General features: G+C 41.9%; 2 protein-coding genes and 1 non-coding gene across 3 annotated transcripts in view; 2 read left to right on the top strand and 1 right to left on the bottom strand.

Annotated features, from left to right (window-relative positions):
- Nucleotides 1-3,529: 3,529 nt before the first annotated feature.
- Nucleotides 3,530-7,347, bottom strand: cry5 (cryptochrome circadian regulator 5). Its single transcript, XM_071488419.1, has 11 exons — nucleotides 7,202-7,347; nucleotides 6,721-6,945; nucleotides 6,401-6,595; nucleotides 6,173-6,291; nucleotides 5,893-6,047; nucleotides 5,636-5,776; nucleotides 5,273-5,440; nucleotides 5,000-5,140; nucleotides 4,387-4,538; nucleotides 4,081-4,301; nucleotides 3,530-3,975 (listed from the first exon to the last, which is right to left on the bottom strand). The coding sequence occupies exons 2-11, from the start codon at nucleotides 6,933-6,935 to the stop codon at nucleotides 3,920-3,922; spliced, it is 1,563 nt and encodes a 520-aa protein (XP_071344520.1). The 5' UTR covers nucleotides 6,936-6,945; nucleotides 7,202-7,347; the 3' UTR covers nucleotides 3,530-3,919.
- A 138-nt stretch (nucleotides 7,348-7,485) lies between these two features.
- Nucleotides 7,486-18,693, top strand: part of frmd5b (FERM domain containing 5b) — a 66,577-nt gene continuing 55,369 nt past the window's right edge. Inside the window, exon 1 of the mRNA XM_071488418.1 lies at nucleotides 7,486-9,390. Coding sequence (XP_071344519.1) covers nucleotides 9,289-9,390 — 102 coding nt within the window. The 5' untranslated portion in view covers nucleotides 7,486-9,288. The remainder of the gene's footprint in view (nucleotides 9,391-18,693) is intronic.
- On the top strand, nucleotides 7,693-7,764 carry trnah-gug (transfer RNA histidin (anticodon GUG)). Its single transcript has one exon. It is a non-coding gene; the product is annotated as a tRNA-His (tRNA).

The raw sequence follows: 18,693 nt of genomic DNA, 5'->3' as shown, positions 1-18,693 counted from the left end.
TTTTTTTTTTTGTTCCATCCATTCATCATCATCTGTAACCTGTACACTTTCCACGTTTCCTGCCAGGGAGATGATATTCTGATTTGACTGAATGACCAAGATCAATAGAAGAATTTCATTTCATAATAAGAAAAAAAACTCACATGTAAATATTCCCATGAACAATGAAGGACCTGTAACCCCCCCAAAAATGGACATAAAGGAGTCCACAAGTGATTCCCATACAGCACACCCTAAACAAACACACACACACTGGCATGATAGACATGTATGGGCTGGAGAGCCCATGTGTGTGATGGGCTGCTCGTTCCCTGAGAGGGGGCTGGAAAACACAGTTGCCTCAGCATGGTCTGCATTTTCTGGATGGGGGGTGTGCAGAGAGATCAAAGCATAACAGGGTGTGGAAACACCACAGTGACCGGGAGACTCTGTCGTGTGACTTGATTTGATAGTGGATCCCCCTTAAGCATGTGGGTAAACTGCTCATGGTTGGAGAGGGATTTCCTGTAACTGAACCATATGAAGATACAGAAAAATGTACAGTTGTGTAGTTAGGCAGAGGTTAAAATCAGAAAGAGACCTGCATCTCTACTGATAAAAACAGGATTCAGTGGAAATAAAAGATTCTTAAGACGTGAATGACGGGACAGACATCTAATCATAGCTTTTCCGTGAACTTTTGTTTCGAGGTATTGTTGCAATCCCTGTCATATTACGCTCCCTTCCCCTAAAATGAATCATCACATCAGTGTTTTAACCATCCCTCTCCAAATCTGAATTCAGATGAGGTCTTTGGGGAACATGATTTCAACATTGCATGCCCATTGCCTCATGCTTTCCTATGTATAGCGCTTGTCAAAACCTTGTTATGGCTTAGTCTGGCTGATTTATAGAGGTTCAGATGATGCTCACTGAGATCACTACCTCTGGCTTTGTTTATACCATTATCTTTTGTTTATCCATTATCACTATCTTTTGCACTCTAGCAGAAATAGAGGGAGGTTACCGCAGGGCAAATGTAAATTGTTATTATCACTGATTAGAACCAGAGTGGTAATGGACAGACCCAGGTCTACAGAACTGTTGTTGTTGCTCAGCATGTATGCAGAGGTGTGTGTGTGGCTGTGTTTGCGTCGGTGGAGACAGGGATAGGCCAAAAGGTATGAGGCAGGTTGGACAACTGTCAGCTCTTCAGTTTCACCATGGCATTTATTTACCAGCTCCATGGATGCCCAATAAATAGTGACCTTTCAATGTGTGGTCATGAACCTTTCACTCACAACTTCCTTTTTTCCCTCCCTCTTTCTCCTGTTATAATGTCATTGGCACAACTGTAAGAGAGATCATTAGTCCTTTTCTTGTTGGTTTTAGTGCAGCTATTCATTGGGGAACATCTGCATTTAAAATCAGTGTCAGTGTAGTTTTATTTTTCTGTGCAATTAAGCAGTCGCAGCATTTTTGTTTGTTATGAACAGGTGCTATCTGTAACTACCCACCAGGTAAAGTAGCCCCACAACAGGTACCTTTGTGTTGAATGACGGAGCTCTATCATTTCTTGGCAAACACTGAAGCATAGAATTAGAATGGGTGAAGTGGGCATGCCCGCTGATGTTGTGGTAATCTTCAGAAAATGGTGATGTAAACTTGAACTGACCCACTTTAAGCCAATGAAGACAGCTCCTGCTTTAAATGAGGGAGTACCTGTCAGTATTTTTACTTGTTTAGTTATGTTGAATATGTTCATCTTATTTTATTATGTCAGTTGATGGAAAATATTTCTTTCAAATGATGCTCCTAATGAACTTGAAAGAGCCATTGCCCTATTATTATTACTGTCCGTGATTTATGTTAAAAAAAACTATAGAACTATAAAATCAAATTAAATAAAGCCTCATTGCTTTATTAAATGCTGGCTGGCTCATTTCCTATTCTCCCAACCAGGGACCTTGGAATGCATAAAGTCGACATTAAGTATTTGATGTTGCTGCCCTTGGAGCAAATAAACTCTTGAGATAAATCACTCCAATAAAGCTACATGAAACACCAGCTGCATGGGAACACGTTGTTCTAATCCAAGAGGGATATTACAACACCCAGATCCAAGATAGTTCGAGGAGTGAGGTGTCGACATGAACAGGCAGGGATAGGAGCAAACCAGTGGACAAACAGGGGTCAGGGCAGTTTTAATTGTGATTATGATCATAAATTAATGAATCTGTCTGGGATCGATGTCAATAGGAAGAAGACTGCAGAATATATTCTGGTGTACTGACTTTTAGGTCCCTCATTAAACATGACAGAAAAATAGTAAATGAATGTATCCTTTATTAAGTGATTTCTGTTCAGCCAGACCTGTTGGGGTCTGATTTGTTGTGTGACTGTGTCATGAGAGTTTATCAGCAGAGTGGCCCAGCGCCAGGTGTACCCCCAAAGAACCCTCCCATACGTAACCTATGCAGAGTTGGACAGCAGACTGTTTTGATGTTTGACAGGTCTCTGTGGAAACTGAGCCTGGCTTTGTACAGTCGTCTGGCCCGCTGCTGAGGCTGTGACATCATCTTCTGGATATTCACACCAGTGTCAGCTCCAAGGAAGCAGAAACAGGAGAAGACTTGACCTCCATGGACAGCTGTGTGCCCCACACATTCTCACACGCATCTTGCCTTTACTGCACTGCTGACACTGCTCCGCCAATCACATGCACAGTCTATAAACATAAAGTTAATTGTTCTTTATTGACTGATGGCCCTGAGTTAATACTGTGTGAGGAGCATACTCCTGATTAGACAGGAGCTGATGGCCACTGTGATGCGTGGGCTCAATTTGGCCAGTTTCTGTATTTAATTGAAGTTTTAGGAATGAGGAAGCTGAAAAATGAATTTCTCATAAAAAGCAGATGGTTGACATTGTTGTTGGAATTAGTGCAAGGTAAAATATATTATGAAATGTATATGTGGAGCACTAGAATTAAAAGACTAGATATTTATAATAATAAATAAGAAAAAACAATATCACTTTTAATTTTGTGTGTGTATGTTTGTTTAGATATCTGCTGCTCGGTGCTGACCACAGCTGCTAAGTGTTTACAAATTAGTTCAACAGTTGTTTTCAGTACGGAAAGATGTATTAATAAATGTCCCAACAACTAAACATGTCTAGCAGATAAGAGCACTTTAAATTATTCTAGCGGTTTCTTTGTTGATTTGATTTATTCACTCCATAAATAATTCTCGGTATAAATAAATACCAACGTGACTGATTTTTCTACAGGTGGAATTACAGGGACCTCTAGTGGTTACAGCGAGTGCTCTGAAATCTCACCACTGAACTTGTTTATGTAAAATATGGCCAGTTTCTGCTGTAAAATTAGACAGAATATATATTTTTGTTTTGATCTTTCATCAAAAAGCAGAGAAAACTGTGTTTTTAAATGAGTATGAGATCATGCCACAGACATCACCAATATTTCTGTCACTTTGAGCTGATAAATGGATGATGAGATGATGCTCACACATAAAATAGCTGCGTCTTATTTTGTATCAGTTTTATTGTATACAAACACCTGAGAAGTTATGTGTAGAGTATAATAATAAGGTATTTTAGCATTTAAAAAAGAGACATTGTTTCCAAGTGTAATTCTAACTAACCTAATCTAACTTAATACATGGATATTCTCTTAAACACTGAAATAGATACAATATAAAAAGTAAAGATAAAACCCACATTCAAAATGTAAACTAGAAACAAAAGAAGGTTGCAATAAAAAAAATCTGATATAGTAGACAGCCTGCTGTCAAACAGCTCCCAGTCCAGAGAGAGTTTTAGCACGGTAGAGGAAGCTGGAAGCTAAACACCAAAACCCATGTATTCAGTTATTTGTAATGAACTACCTCTATTACTTGGAATTATTTGTATATGATTACTTTTTTTTCTTCTTCATCATGTCAACAACAGATGGAGTCTTGCGCTTTACACCTATGAGAAAAACATAAAAAGAAATATTGAAGGAGAAGGATTTTTCAGTAAAAATAACATCAAGATAGAGATAAACGTCTAGAAAACAAAAGTTTCCTGCAATACCTTGCTTTTTGCTGGGTGATTCCGTGGAGTCTGAGGATCTCTTGGCATAAGCTAACTTCATCCTCTGGATGTTCTTCTTGCTGATGACCTCATGCTGTACAATAGGATGTGGGTAGTCTTTACCCACAATACATCCTGCTGCCTGCTGGATGCTGCGAGGAGCTTTCCAAGGCTCATAGATGTATTGAGCTGGGAACTTCTTAAGAAGAGGAAGGTACTTCCTGCAAAGACAGTAGAGAAATTTTAACTGAATGTAACAAAGGTACAATGTGTGGTAACCTGAGCTTGATACAATTATGATCTTACTTGATGTAGTCTCCATTTTTGTCTGTCTTCTTGCCAAAGGCGACAGGGGAGTAGACCCTGAAGAACTGGTGGAAGAAGGTACTCGCTGAGAGCCACTGCCAGTTCCCAGCATTCAGAGCCCAGTCGCCATCCAACAAAAGCTCCTCAAACACCTACAGACACAGAGAAAACAACCTGAAAACCCCTTTGTAATGATCGAATTTTGTTTTTGCTTCATTGCCATGTGATGAAGCTTGCAACAGAAAACCAGTTTACAGATATGCTCAGCGCTCTATCACTAACATGCTTCAACTGTCATTTGTGCCATGCATCTTTATTGCCAGATTATTTTGATTCATCATTTGTAGTTTAATTTAATTTTTTTTTTTTTTACATTAGCCTTGGCAGATGTTGTCTGCACTTTGAGTGCTCTTGTAGTTATATGTTGTTTTTAGGTGATCTTTTGGATTAACTAGCATGAACTAGCATACACAATGTTATTTTTTAAACATTACCCAGTGATATCTCATGAAATTTCCTGTCCGAACTGGAATAAGCCATTGTCTGAAATATGTACACGGGAAACATCTTGAGTTTATCTAGAATAGTTATAAAGGCAAGCTCATTTCCACACCTTCTGGCCTTCCTCCCAGTTGATCCATAGGTCTCCCCTGGTGAGAAAACAAGCGACAGCGTGTCTGGCCAGATGGTGGATCCAGCCCTCCTGTTGCAGCTGAGTCATGATGGCATCAATGAAGGGGAAACCAGTCCGAGCCTTTAGGGAAATACAGTGCAGGGTGACAGGAATTATTTATAGTACAGGAATTTGATTTGTCATTGTGAAAACACTTTCGCTAACAGCACAATTTCTGTTTTCCTTTCTATTTATGCACTCAAACATCGCTACCTCTCTCCATGCAGCCAGATGTTCAGCGTTTGTGTCCCAGTCCACTTGAGTGCATACAGGGTTGCCCTCCATCTTGTTAAAGTTTGGTACACCCACACTAGCCGTGTAGAAGAACTCTCTCCACAGTAACTGGCCATGCAGGGAAACTGGAGGATCTGAGTGCTTCTTCTGCAAAAAACACACATGAAAAACTTCAATTCATTTATTATGTTGTGTTCATGCACTGAACATATTGTGACACATTTTCTACAGCTTAAATCAGCATGCTTGCTTATTTCCAATTCCATTATAGACCATCGACGGTGCAGCCTTATTCATAGTGGAACATGACCTACACAGTTGAACAGTGATGGCGACACTCACCCCCTGATAGACCTCTGTCAGCCTCCACCAGAAGGTGCGTGCAGACAGGCAGCCAAAGGTGACATACGGACTGAGAACAGTGGTGCTGGGGCTCAAAGAGTTCGGAGATGTCTGGGGCTTCTCAAAGCTACACACCCATCCCTGAAATATGGAAACAATTAGACAGTTAAATGTTGGTTAAGTAAATTTATCCATTTTCTTAGATGTCTAAAATAATCATGTCAAGCCATACAAAGCAAGAAGAGAAACTGAAATACCGTTCTTTTCATATGTTCATCTAGTCTCCTCAGAGCCTCCTGTTCTCCTCCTGGGAACAGCTCCTCTCCAGGAGCTGCAGTGTCCTGGCTGAGCTCCTCTAGTGCAGGGATCCCATACTTCTTCTCATGATCATCTGAGCAAGGGGTCTTTACATCTGTGCCAGAGGAGATATATTTCAGTGAATGAGCGCTTAAGTTTGACACTTGCATGTCATATTTCGATAGAGCCATTGGTTTTCATGATTATTGGCATTATCAAGTGTTTCTGGTAGTTGACCACCTTTTATGTCTTCCATGGTTGGAGCAGGGATTGGTTTCTTAGGGGGACCAAGAGTTTTCACTATTGCTTGCATGCGGTTATAAGTAAGGGGAGCCTTGCCATTGTTTTCCTCAATTATCCTACAGGGAGAAGATAGACAATATAATATTCACCAAGTGAGCGATATAGTAATAGTCTTTAAAAATGCTAAAAGATTGTGTATGTGTGCATGTTCAGCCTGAGCAGTACCTGTCTATATCATAAAGAGTGTGTGAGATTTTGTAGATAACTTCAACTCCATGTTGTTTGGCCAGTGCAGTCACTCTTTTGTCCCGGCTCAGACTGTAGGGCTCTGTGTCGTACTCATAAGTCAGCTTTGTTACCTTCCACTTGTTGAACAGCTCGGGGAACACATCCTCTGGTTTTCCTCTCACAACAAACAGCCTGAAGGAGTCGAACACACCACAATATGACAATACTGTAAAGCCAGTCAAGAACTAAAAAAGTGTCGGAGCAGTTTTTAACTTTCTTAGTATTCAATGTTTCTGAAAGCTCTCCCGTGTTTGTACCTCGAGTTGAGCTTCCTGAGGCTGCAGTCCAGGTCCTTAAGGGCTCCAATGAGGAACCTCCAGCGGTTGATGCCCACACGGGTATTGTTATGGAGGTAAGGGTCCAGGATGAAGACAGGGTAGAGCTCCTTACAGTCCCTCAGAGCGGCCATCAGTGCCGGGTTGTCATGCAGCCTGAGTCCCTTGCGGAACCAGTGAATGCATGTATGAGCCATGTCGGCGACCCTGTAAACACATCACGGACAACCCACTGCATTTTACAGAAGCGCATCAATCTAGAGGAGCTGAACATCGATTCAGAATCATTTCTCCGTTTGTTAAGACCCACAACATGACACAGTTGCATAAACCGTGCATTCATTCATCGACACAAACCAAAACACAACGAGCCAACCCTGCGATAACATCATATCACATCGGCAATAAGTTACATGTGCAAGTTTAAACCAAAATGATGCACAGTTATAAAGCGTAACTTTACCTCAGCTGTACCTCTCAGTTACAGCTCCGCTCCTGTTTACTACAAACTCCGTGTTTGGTAACATGCACGTTGACTGTGTTACAAAACGGGAAGCCGCGCTACGTCTGCAGCAGAATCAGCCAACCGGAGGAGGTCTGCTGAAGGCGCACACACGTGGTTGTGAGACGCGTTATCCACCAGATGTCACTGTAGTGCAAACAATACTCGAGGTTAATGAGATAAACACTGTCACAACAACCTTATGTCACAGCTGTTTCTGAAAGAGAACATCTGGGGGCATCTGGAAGTTTAAATCACCCAGCTGCAGGTTACCCCCCCAGACTGACTATCCATGACACAGGATGGTCACAGAACAGGCAGTGGGCCCACCAGAGGGACGTACTCTCTGCGGTCCAAAAAAAAAAGGTCTTCATCCAACAGAAGCCCACCGAGTCTATTCTCTCAAACACTCTACATTTCTCCAAAAAGTGCCCACGGGCTCATCGTAGCTCGCCGTGATCGTATAGTGGTCAGTACTCTGCGTTGTGGCCGCAGCAACCTCGGTTCGAATCCGAGTCACGGCATCGTGGGACAATGTCACGGCAGGTGAGCTGTGTTTTAATACAGCCGGACTGTTACTGCATGTGCTCCTTTAATCCTGTGGGTGATGTTGTGTCAAGCAGCTGCTCGATAGCCGGCCTTCTGTTTAAACGTGGGGATAACCTTTCAACGTGAAGAAAACTGTGGCGTGCTGGCTCTGTTTTACGCGGAACTTTTTGATCACTTTTAATCACTTTTTTCGTCATTACCATGGAGCACGGCCAGAGGGAGACATCGTCAAAGAAACCAGGACAATACACTGTTCACAGGTTGAGTCAAACTCACACTCAGCCTTCTCACGGCCATATTCATTTGGGATGTTCAAAGTATTCGTGAGAGAAACTGTCCCTATTAAAGGCTGATGACAGATAATACGTTTGTGTAGCTGGGTGGTTATCGATGCAACAATTATGCTCTGATTGCATTTACGTGGTCTCCCAAGGACTTTTAGAAAAACTACAGCTTTTCAATCGTTATATCAAAGTGATCCCGGTTACATGACTCACAGATTATAATGTTAGTATCAGTTATATAAACAATGTTTCTCTTTGCGCTACGTGGCTACGTTTTATCTCGTTGTCGCGCTGACAATCAGCCCGTGAAGGATGCGATGAAGGAATGTTAAAATCTGTTGCTGCCTTCAAGTTCTGTCGGAAATACCGCAATTAAACTAAGCGCTCAAGTCAGTAAACGCGAGAATTTGACTTATCACGGGCGACTGAGATGTGACGTTTAAGTCAAGGTGATGCGTTTGTTGATTATAGTTGTTTATATGACATGAAATGTGAGGCCCGCGTCTTAATCAGTTAGAGAAACCACGAGTAGCTATATGAGTATGTGTTTCTAATTTTTCATGGGTTTAAAAAGTCTAGGTGCCTCATGTTGAGAGACAATCATCAGTTGATCAACTTCTGCAGCAGCATAAAGTAACATAAAATAAATTGTCTGTTGTTTGACTTGTGAAACTACAGAGGTCGCACTCTGTTATTATTCCCAACCATGTGGCTACAGTCACGACGTTTACCGGCCTATCGGAATTTCGACTCCTGTCGTTAACTCTGTGAAGGCAGCATCTCCAGTCAGTGCTCCGTTGGCTGACAGTCTCGCCATTCACCAACCAGCCCGCCCAGCAGCACTGAGAGCGGCATGGCAACGGCGAGGAGACGGGGGGGGGGGCGCAATGAGGTGTGACAGTTTAACCGGACCAGAGAGAGAGAGAGAACAGCAGCGGTAGCTGCACTGACTGAAGAAACGCACCGTGTGGTACCTCTGCCATTCAGCGCGCTCTCTCTCTCTGTCTCTCTCTCCCTCTCTCTCTCTCACTCACACACGCACACACACGCACACACTGACGAAACGATGCCCCACCGCCGCCGCTCCGCACTGTCGCTGTCGCTGACCAGGTGTTGGACCAAGGAACAGGGACGTCGTTGACGTGACAGAAGATAAACTTGTATGTGTGTGCTGTGCGCCCTTCTCCCTGGTCCCGTACGCAGACGATCGAGAAGATGCTGAGCCGACTGATGAGCAGCAGCATCAGGAGTCTGGACAGGGAATGCAACTGCACTGTGAGGCTGCTGGACGATTCGGAGTACACCTGCACGATTCAGGTCAGTGGGGGCCAACATTTCCTGTCTATCAAATCACCTTGTTGTGGAGGACGTGATACTGACGCGTAGTGGGGTGGTGATCAGGTAAAATGACGTCTCACTGCACATTTATTTCTGCTGCTTTCACATAGCCCACAAAGAAAAAAACATCCTGACTAAAGCAGGTGTCATTCACCTTGACATTCAGTTTTTCAGCATATTTGGATGGTGTTGTGTTCACGGTCAGGTGTCTGTTACCATGGGGCTGCAGATGTTGCTTTCATGGGAGACATTACCTGTGTGGACATCCCATCATGATGCTTGTGGTGCTTGAATTGCGTAGCAAATTTGCAGGGCTGTCAGTTATCACTAGATGCAATTCTAACAGAAAGAGTGATATTAAAAAAGAACAAATAAATCTCTCTATATACATATATTGTATAATATCTGTTTATAAGCTGTTACCATTCCAGCAGCTTCATGCATGCATTGATTTGAATGCATTATGAAACTAATCTGGATAGTCTGATTTTGAACAAATCCAGTGGATGGCTCAGAGTGGATTTTTGGATCCTCTGGCTACATAAGGCAGGTAGAGGCACATGAAGTTCTGGTCTATATCCAGGGAAAAGTAAAATATTGTTTAGACTCCAGTTAGTCTAAAAAGAAGGTGGATATTTCCTAATTTATGTGAACAGAGCAGATGTCATACTCTCACTTGTTTGCCCTTCAGACTGACCCTGGCTTTGACCGAGCAATGGGCACTTTGCAGTGATGACAGAACCTTACATCCAATATTGGTGACCAAACAACTTGAGTGTGGGCGCTTCCCTTCCCAAAACTTAAAATGATAAAAATAAGCCAATTTCTGAGAAGTGCTGAAGCAAGGCCTTGTTGATCCAGATTTTCTTGGAGTCTTTAAAGGTTTGGAGCTGAAAGCGAAACACATCGAGGCAATCAAGCATCCCCTCTGCCTAGTCTAGATTGTTACTCATTAGTTGACTATCCAAAACACAGTATGAAAAACATCACTTAAGCCAGCTCTTCTTGCAGCTACTGCTGTAAGAGGAAAACCAAATGAGCATTTTTTTTTTTACTCCTCCAGAATGCATTTATTATAGCTGAGCAGCTCTCAAGCAGTTTGCATTTGCCCAATTCTGTCACCCCCACTGAATCTTACCTCGCTCATTCTCACTGTATCGTTGTGGTTGTTGGTTTCAGCTATAGTATGAGTCCGTCACCGGTTTTTATTTGTTGCTGACACAGTGGCAGAGAAGCATTTATTCTGCCGGTCACTTCTGTAGTTTGTGGTGGTGTTGCAAAGGATGGATGAAGGTAGAATTTACTGCAGGTCTGTTTTATTGTGTTGTAAAGGTGTTTCTATTTTTCCGGTCACTTTTGGGTAGATCAGTGTTCTTTGTTTCCATGACAGGTTTATTCAGAAGTCTTCCTGTGCATTGGATTAGTCATTCACTTCACTCAGTCCCTTGGAGATTTGGTTGAATCATTTCTCTGTATTTCTTGTACACTGAGTTGTTAAAAAAAAAAATCAATTGTTATATTGGCATGAATGAAGTCGAGACAACAGATCGTGTGTGTATAAGCAAGAGAATGGAGGACTAAGAGTGAGCGATTAATGTGTATTACCTCCTTTGATAGTCAAGTGTGCGTGTGCATCCCTGTGGTGTCTTTTGTGCGGCTGCATCACTGAGAAGTCTGCTGTGTGCATCATCTAACCTGGTAGTTTGAGCTGCCGGAGCTGCGTTTGATGCTCGCTATTTGAAGGGATTCCATTGCTGCTGAATTAGAGGCGATGGCACACAAAGACCATCACCACCTGCTCATTTCTAGGATCTGACAGCAAAGGAAAAGCAAACCTTTCAACGTCTAACAAGTTAAAGTGGCAGCGCTCAGGGGACAGATGACATTTTTCGTCAGTCTCAGGTCTCGTCCTCATCCTGTCTGTGACTAAATAATGAATATCACCAACAAGTGGGAAGACCAGGATTGTTTCCCAGGAGATTTCATTCATGCAGTCATGTTTTGATGTAACGTGTGGGAGCACACAGTCAAATGGTTGTGACTTTCATGTCGTCCTCCTAGCTCTCTCCCCCATTTCATCTTGCTCGAATAAGAAATGCTTTATAGATGATGAAACTTTTGACCAACTTCTCAACTTAACTTTTCCTTTTATGTTAATGTTTTACAAGGAAAAATCTGTGTAAGATTGTGCCTTCTGACTGATCTGAGTAGACATGGTGTGTCTAGTGTTTTTTGATGAGTCTTGTTTTCCAGAGTACAGCCCACACTTGTTCCCCCTTGACTTCCGAGCAGCTCCTTCACCCAGTCATGATGTAAAGTGTTCGGCTGTCAAAATATGCTGATCCCGCCTTTTCAGAAGCTGTAAGTACACAGCAGGGACAGAATACTTAATTTCTGCTGCAGCTTCTATTTGAGAGGGATTAGCTTTCTATTGGCATATTTCATTATTTCCACCATGGGAAATAATGAAATATGCCATTATTTCACACTGTGGGGCTCTCGATGAAGCACAACTGGTCTAAATGGAAACATAAATAGGATCATCGGCTTAATAAATCATCTATTGTTTACAGCAACAGCATCACCATTTATTTGCTGCCATCAGAATATGCAAACACGACGTTTAGGGAGCTATATTAATTATCTTCCACACAAAGCATCTGTAATGCTAAATAAACACTGGTGAACACATCATTACAGTGGCCATACTGGAGGATGACAACATAGTTGGCTCACTGAAAATGAGAGCGGATAGCTGCTGCCCCTCCCTGCACACCTCAGAGATGTGGCCCAGAATGAAGGGCCCTCATGGGGCTCAACAACCGTCACACTCTCCATTTAGCTCAATTAGCCTACACCTTGAACTGCTGCTGTTACAGTGAAATCACATCATAGGGGAGTGATGGCAGACATGACCTTCATAAATGAAAGTGAAAGCAGTGTGCAAAAGGAACGCGACCAGGCAAAGATACAGCAAACACGACCTGTTTTTTAACATGGACAGGGAGCCCCCGCAAAACTTCTCTGTCAGTTTGCCAGGCTTACTGACCAGATCAGATTCCATTACCGCCACCCATTTACTGTATCTCACCCATGCTGTGTACCTGTCCCATGTCCCTACTGATGACGCTGTTGCTGCTCACATCATGACCCTGAAAGCATGAGGGGATTCATGTTCATTGATCTCTCCTGTTCTTATGACACCATTGAGCCCTTCAGGATATTCTCAGGCAGCTCACATCCACAGGCCACAATACAATCTCCCAAAGCCTCAACCCAAGATTGATGCGCAGTGCCTGTTTCTGCTGGCAGAGAGTCGGGCAGAGGGTTCATGTGGGAGGAAGCAAGCAGAGGGCTTTGCTGTGGAGTTGGTGAGCTGCTGTGGGAAAAAGGTGGAAGGTGCTGAGAAGGGCACTTAGACAATTTGGGAAGCCCCTGATGGGCACTCGGGAGGCCTCAGACAGCCGATAACAAGTTCAGGAGAAAGAGGAGCAGGAGCGTGTAGCCACATGATGTTGGTGGTGATCATCAGCAAAGGTGTGAGCCAATCCTGGAGGCAAACCAGAGGGAGCAATCTGGGGTATTTATGCAAGGATAGCTGTGGAGATGAGGAGCACAGGGTGAGAGCAGATCGAAACGCCAGCTCTGCAGTTACCTGCCTTGCTCTACCTGCAGAGCCACAGCTGCCCCATCAATAGCAGGATAAGCAGTTTCTTGATTGAATGTCCATCGAATATATTATGTCATAAATGAGTGTTGCAAATATATTATAATATACTGTATATAGGAATAGAATTTTTCCAATTCATGATTGGCCAGATCAGATAAAGAATAAGGCTGGTGAAACTTCTGATCCTACTAACCAGAGTGAGTATTTTCTGGGTAGCCAAAGCCTGATATAGCTTAGTCCCATGTGCCATAGAGCTCCATTATTTTTCAAAAGCTATCAATAACATATCAGTGAGCCACACCGTTTGCACTGGGTTACAGTTAATACATAGAGATCGAGCGACTGTGCTGGTGTCGCCATGACAAACTTTGATAATTGTACTATTTTTGTGGTGAAAACTGTTAGCCATAGCCCGTTTAACATAGAGTCATGATAAGGCCATTGAGTACCTGTGCAGAGTACCTCTTACTTCCAAATTAATATCACTGTAATTAAGGAGCCAAGTACACACAGAGATCATTTAGATCTGCGTTTTGTTTGGCAGTTGTACCCTGGATGACTTTGTATTGTGTAGCCATGGAGTCTGGTTAAACAGCTACGATCTAGCACTATTAATCTGCAGGATCTTATTAGATAACACAGAAGAGTAAAATAAACACACCACTGTCTCACATTCAATTGAGTTTGAATTTAATTAGATTATTATAAGAATGTACGTAATTCAAATCACCAATCATAACCTTTATTATAAGATGTAGATCACACACATTTCTCTTATTAAGAAGTCAGGCTAAAATTTACCACTCGTAGCCCGACACTATGTAAACAGCTCATCATCTGAGGAAGTAAGACACCAAGCAGTCTGGCAGTTATTTTTTAGATGCAGATACTCGAGGCCATTAGCTTGAAATTAAAATTTCTACCATGAACCAAAAGATGCATATCAGAGACTGAAAGCAAGATGAATGATAGAACAGCATTGATCCTGAGAGACGTACCTCATCACTGTGAGTAAGTGGTTGGGCCACTTGGCACCAGCTCAGATCCTGTATAGCTCAATAATGAAATTAGGAACATTCTTTTGAAGCCAAATGCATAACTTGGAAGGAGCTCCTTTGTTTTGCATCGTGAATGCATTATTGAAATAGGTTGCTCTTGTCTCCTAAGTGGCTTCCCTGCACTCATATTGTTTTCCTCTTGGTGTGCACTGCTAAAATTGGAATAGAGGTTGTAATATATTTTGTTTTCGTACATGGGCGGGCCTGTTCTTTTGCTTATGTTGCCTTCGCCTCAAAGCTTACACACTAAAATAATGATGATGGATTATCTTACCCCTAAATCAAAGCATAGGTTTAATTATTTAAATTTGTCCAAACCAAACCTTAGCAAAATACGAATTTGCAAAGGAAGAGAAGAGAGAACACAGAGACTGCTTATCACAGTTAAGTGTGAAATTGTTACTCTTTACTGAGGCTGACAAATATATAAATGGTCCCCTCACACTGAACTGCAGCAATCCTTTATTTAGCCTTCATCTATTAGGATTTTCAGCTGCTGAAATGAGTTTTGATAGGATATTGATGATTGTTTCTTTTAAGCCTGTGATTCATTGTCATTAAAATAATTTTTTCAGGTTGTGCTAAAACGATTACTAATTGATTAAAAGATTACTGGACAGAAACTGAATTAATTACAGAAACTAATTCTGTATGCTTCTGTGGACTTCAGCACAGTGGTGCCTTTAGCTAAACGCTAACATCAGCATGATGACATGCACATGATGACAGTGCTAACATTCTAATGTTTAGCAGGTCCCCTTGAGTGGAACATGAATGTGTTGACCAAGTTTTACAGCAATCAATCCAATAGTTGTTGAAATATTGTCATCCGTGGAGCCAGGCTGCTAGCCTGGGTAATAAAAATACAGAGTAAATGTCGGTTTAAGCTTGTGAAATGTGAGGATGTGCTCATTTTTACAGTTTCATATCCTTGTATATTGGATACTTTTGGATTATAACTTGTAACTGTTGTCCAGATGACGTCAGCAATTTAAAATAATCAAATTCTGGACTTTGTTATGGTAATAGTTATGGCATTTTATGGATTAGAGTAAATGTGTGTTAATCAATAGGTTACTCATGACAGCTTTGGGAAACAGCCAAAAGTTTGAGACCTTATTTACTCAATGGACATCCAAGCAGCCTGTGATTTGGGTTGTACATTCTGCACACATCTTTGAATTTTGGATCAGCTGGGACATGCATGAATGCCCTCACTTCGCTTGACAACTGCTGTCAAAATGTCTCTGATCAGGCCCCCCCGTCTGAGCTCCCGTGGATCTGCTCAGCAGCTGATAACAGAATTCTGCTTGGATTGGGAATCTCCCAGGTGTAAGGTAAAGGAGCTGAATGGGAAGCATTACAAGGTGTTCTGTCTGTATTTTTAAACATGTTACCAATGAGAGACTGTGGATAGCCTGTTTCTCACACCACAGCTAAAGGTGCTACACGTAGCACCTTGAACTGTATTAACAGTGGTGCTAAAAAAGGCCATGCAAACGCAGTCAGCCTTCCTTGACAAAGGTTTAGCAGATACACTATTCAGCTTAAAGTTATTGGATAGACGAACATGAATTTCACTTGACGTTCAAACATTCAGCCTGTGGCTCACAAGCATGGGATTCAGGGAGGGCTGTTTTCCCATAATAATCCACAGACTGGGAGTGCTGGTTCCCTAAGTAGCTTTATTTCTAACGAGTAAAGGCTTAATATAGAATAAAAATAGGATGTGATTTAGACAGAGCTCCTGCTTATCAGCCTTGCTGCCAGCTATGTGCCGCCCTGCTGAAATCTGCGAGACACATGTCTTCCTGATGTGAAGGCGCCCTGTTAAATAACATGTTAATCCATAATGTGGAGAAATGGTGAGATAAACCCTCAAGGCTTTGGTGTGCTTTCAGATTAGGACATTCAGCCGTTGGCCATGACAGTAATATCTACGACTCCAGTGATGTCTGCTCACCCCATTCACTGAATGTTTTAGTGAGCAGATACAGCACCACTATAGTACTTTCCTGATTGACTATTGTGAGATTTAAATCAGCAGCTGATAACAGAATTCTGCTTGGATTGGGAATCTCCCAGGTGTAAGGTAAAGGAGCTGAATGGGAAACATTACATTTAGACACAAACATTACTGATTAGACACAAACTCTGCTCTCAAAGTTCAGGTAACAGGTTCCTAAAATCCAGGACATCACAGTGTACTGGTTACTTCATGGTAATGAGCAATCAGTGAGAATTACTTTTAGTAGATACCAGCTCCAGCTTTTGTACAGTTATTAGTGCTCATGATGATGTATAATTTTCAATATAATCAGTAGATTTCTAACCACTGATTGTTTGACAACAAGTTACACAGTGGATTTTATTTTCTGTACTGACAGATAGATTGAGTATTTCATTTAAAGTACTGAAATTTCCTTAATATTCACATACAATGCAAAAGCAAAGCATTGAATAGATGATACGCTTGAATCAAATTGTTTAATGAGCATTTACTTGAAACATACATTTTTTTTTGGCTGGAATATCTTGAAACCTAAAGCCATTTTTTGTGTCTGTTTTAAAAAGTGTATGATTTTAAGAAAATGTGAATCCTTTGGTGAACAAAATTACATGTTTAAATATAAGTTGCAATCATTTCCCTTTCATTTATTCTTAATTATCATTAATTTTCATCTGCAGTGGGATTTGCAATCCGGTGTGAATGGGAGTTTATTAAACCTCAGAGGCGCCAGTGTTTTCATTCAGAAATCATGCCAGTGTGAATGGCTGAAGCTGAGGTTGCTGGGTTGTTGGGGTTTCCAAAAGTGTGTGACAACACTGAATATTTAATGTTGGTGGTCCCTGATACACATGTTTCTGGAGGTGTTTGATGAAGTCAGAAGAAGCCGTGATAGGAGAACTTACACTTAGAGCACTTAGCTGCCTCACAGTGACGTAATTGGATTTGTTGTGCAGCAGCATCTGAAGGACTCTCGGTTTATAATGAAGCAAAGCTAATTCCGCAGACTCCTGCTTGTATTTCTCTATCTTCTTCTCAGTTTTTCTCCGATTCAGTCTCTTTTTTTTCATCTTTCTTTGAGCTTTGTCTCATGGCTAGCCCCTGAATTCCACAAAATCCCTTCTTTGTTCCTTTTTCACTTTCATTTCTCCTCTCCTTCTCTCTGTCAAAGTCTCTCTCCTCTCTCAGCCAGTAGCACTGCAGCTTGAGCAGATTAATGAGCTTGCCCCGACTGAACTTGACACCGGTAGAAGACACAGCAAAGACATACTATACATGACACAGCAAGAAGGGCACCAGAGGCATTTCACTGAAGGCTGTAGACATTCCAGCCATTGTTATACACTTAAAAGGCTGTAAGTATGCAACTGCATCAGCACTTTGCAATTGCATATATGGCGGTTTCAAATATTTTATCCATGCTAGCTATGGGGGTGGCAATGTTGGTTGGTAGGTCGAACACTTTGGTCCAGACTGAAATATCTCAATAACTGTCGGGTTGATTGACGTGAGGACGATTCATGGGTCTTGGTCTTATGTTTGTACTGTTTGTACTTGTAGTCACAGACGGCTGTTAGTTTTACATGTACATGTACATAACAGTCTGTGTTGCCCCAGATGCCAGTCACTCAGTTCTTTTTAGCATTACTTTAACCAAACCTTATTTTTCTCTCACACTAAAGTTTTAAAATAAGGACACGCACATGGAAGCCAACAATTAATGTGCAACGATATTCATCCTCTGCCTCTTTTCCTCAGTGATGATCACATCTCTCTCAGGGAAGCGGCGTGTATCTGCCGTTGACTTTGATGCTTTTAGGCATAAAAATGGGAGAAATGAGTGTTGAAAACTGTTCACTGTTGGCAGGCACTGAAGATGAGTCTGTCTGCAGTCGACTGACAGCGGGGTGCTCGAGTCCACACAAACACATGAGGAATTGAAGACATGATTACAGAAGGGTTGGTCAAGAGCACATCAAGTCAAGCTGAGCTTCATCAGTTTAATTAAAATGGTAACGATCAATGTTGCAGATTTTCTGCACAGCGTAGTGTGAATATAAGTCCCCTGTATGGCTGGTTTTAATTTTGTGCTGAAACATAATTAAGTAATTTTCCTGTCATATTTGGGAGGCATCAAGGAGATTATGGTTTCATGTGGGGAACTGAGCAGCAGCCAGACTGTAACCAGCTAAACTAAATCACCCCGCTGCCTGTACATGGGAGCAGTTGCAGCTTGGGGATTGACGACCACAGGACTGAGAAAGCTCTGTGGCAAAATGGTTTGGAAATTAATGTTCTTTAGTTTTGTAATTCTCTTTGTCTGTGTCTCTTCATTCTTTTTTCTTTTTACATCTTTTCAAATATCTCTCAATTAGCACATTCTGTCACTGCTTCATCCACAACATTTGGCCCAGCTGCTGTAAGGTGTTAGGGGTATGCCATGTCTTCAGAGAGTGGCTTTAAAACTCTGAAGATTAGCAGAATGAATGTGTATTAGTCTCTCAATGCTGGTTGATATCAGACTGGCAGAGAAATCCTTCTCACCC

This window comes from Trachinotus anak, unplaced genomic scaffold (genome assembly GCF_046630095.1).
Source record: "Trachinotus anak isolate AG129_WGS33_773 ecotype Australia unplaced genomic scaffold, CSIRO_AGI_Tana_v1 ptg000011l, whole genome shotgun sequence".
In the NCBI taxonomy this organism is placed as follows: domain Eukaryota; kingdom Metazoa; phylum Chordata; class Actinopteri; order Carangiformes; family Carangidae; genus Trachinotus; species Trachinotus anak.
This window is presented reverse-complemented; position numbering and strand designations above follow the sequence as displayed.

Coding starts and splice junctions, on each gene's coding strand:
- cry5 (XM_071488419.1), bottom strand. CDS start 6,935: ATGGCTCATACATGCATTCACTGGTTCCGCAAGGGACTCAGGCTGCAT. Junction 6,048..6,172: donor AACCATGGAAGACATAAAAG/GTGGTCAACTAC, acceptor CCTCTGGCACAG/ATGTAAAGACCCCTTGCTCA. Junction 5,441..5,635: donor TGACAGAGGTCTATCAGGGG/GTGAGTGTCGCC, acceptor TGTTTTTTGCAG/AAGAAGCACTCAGATCCTCC.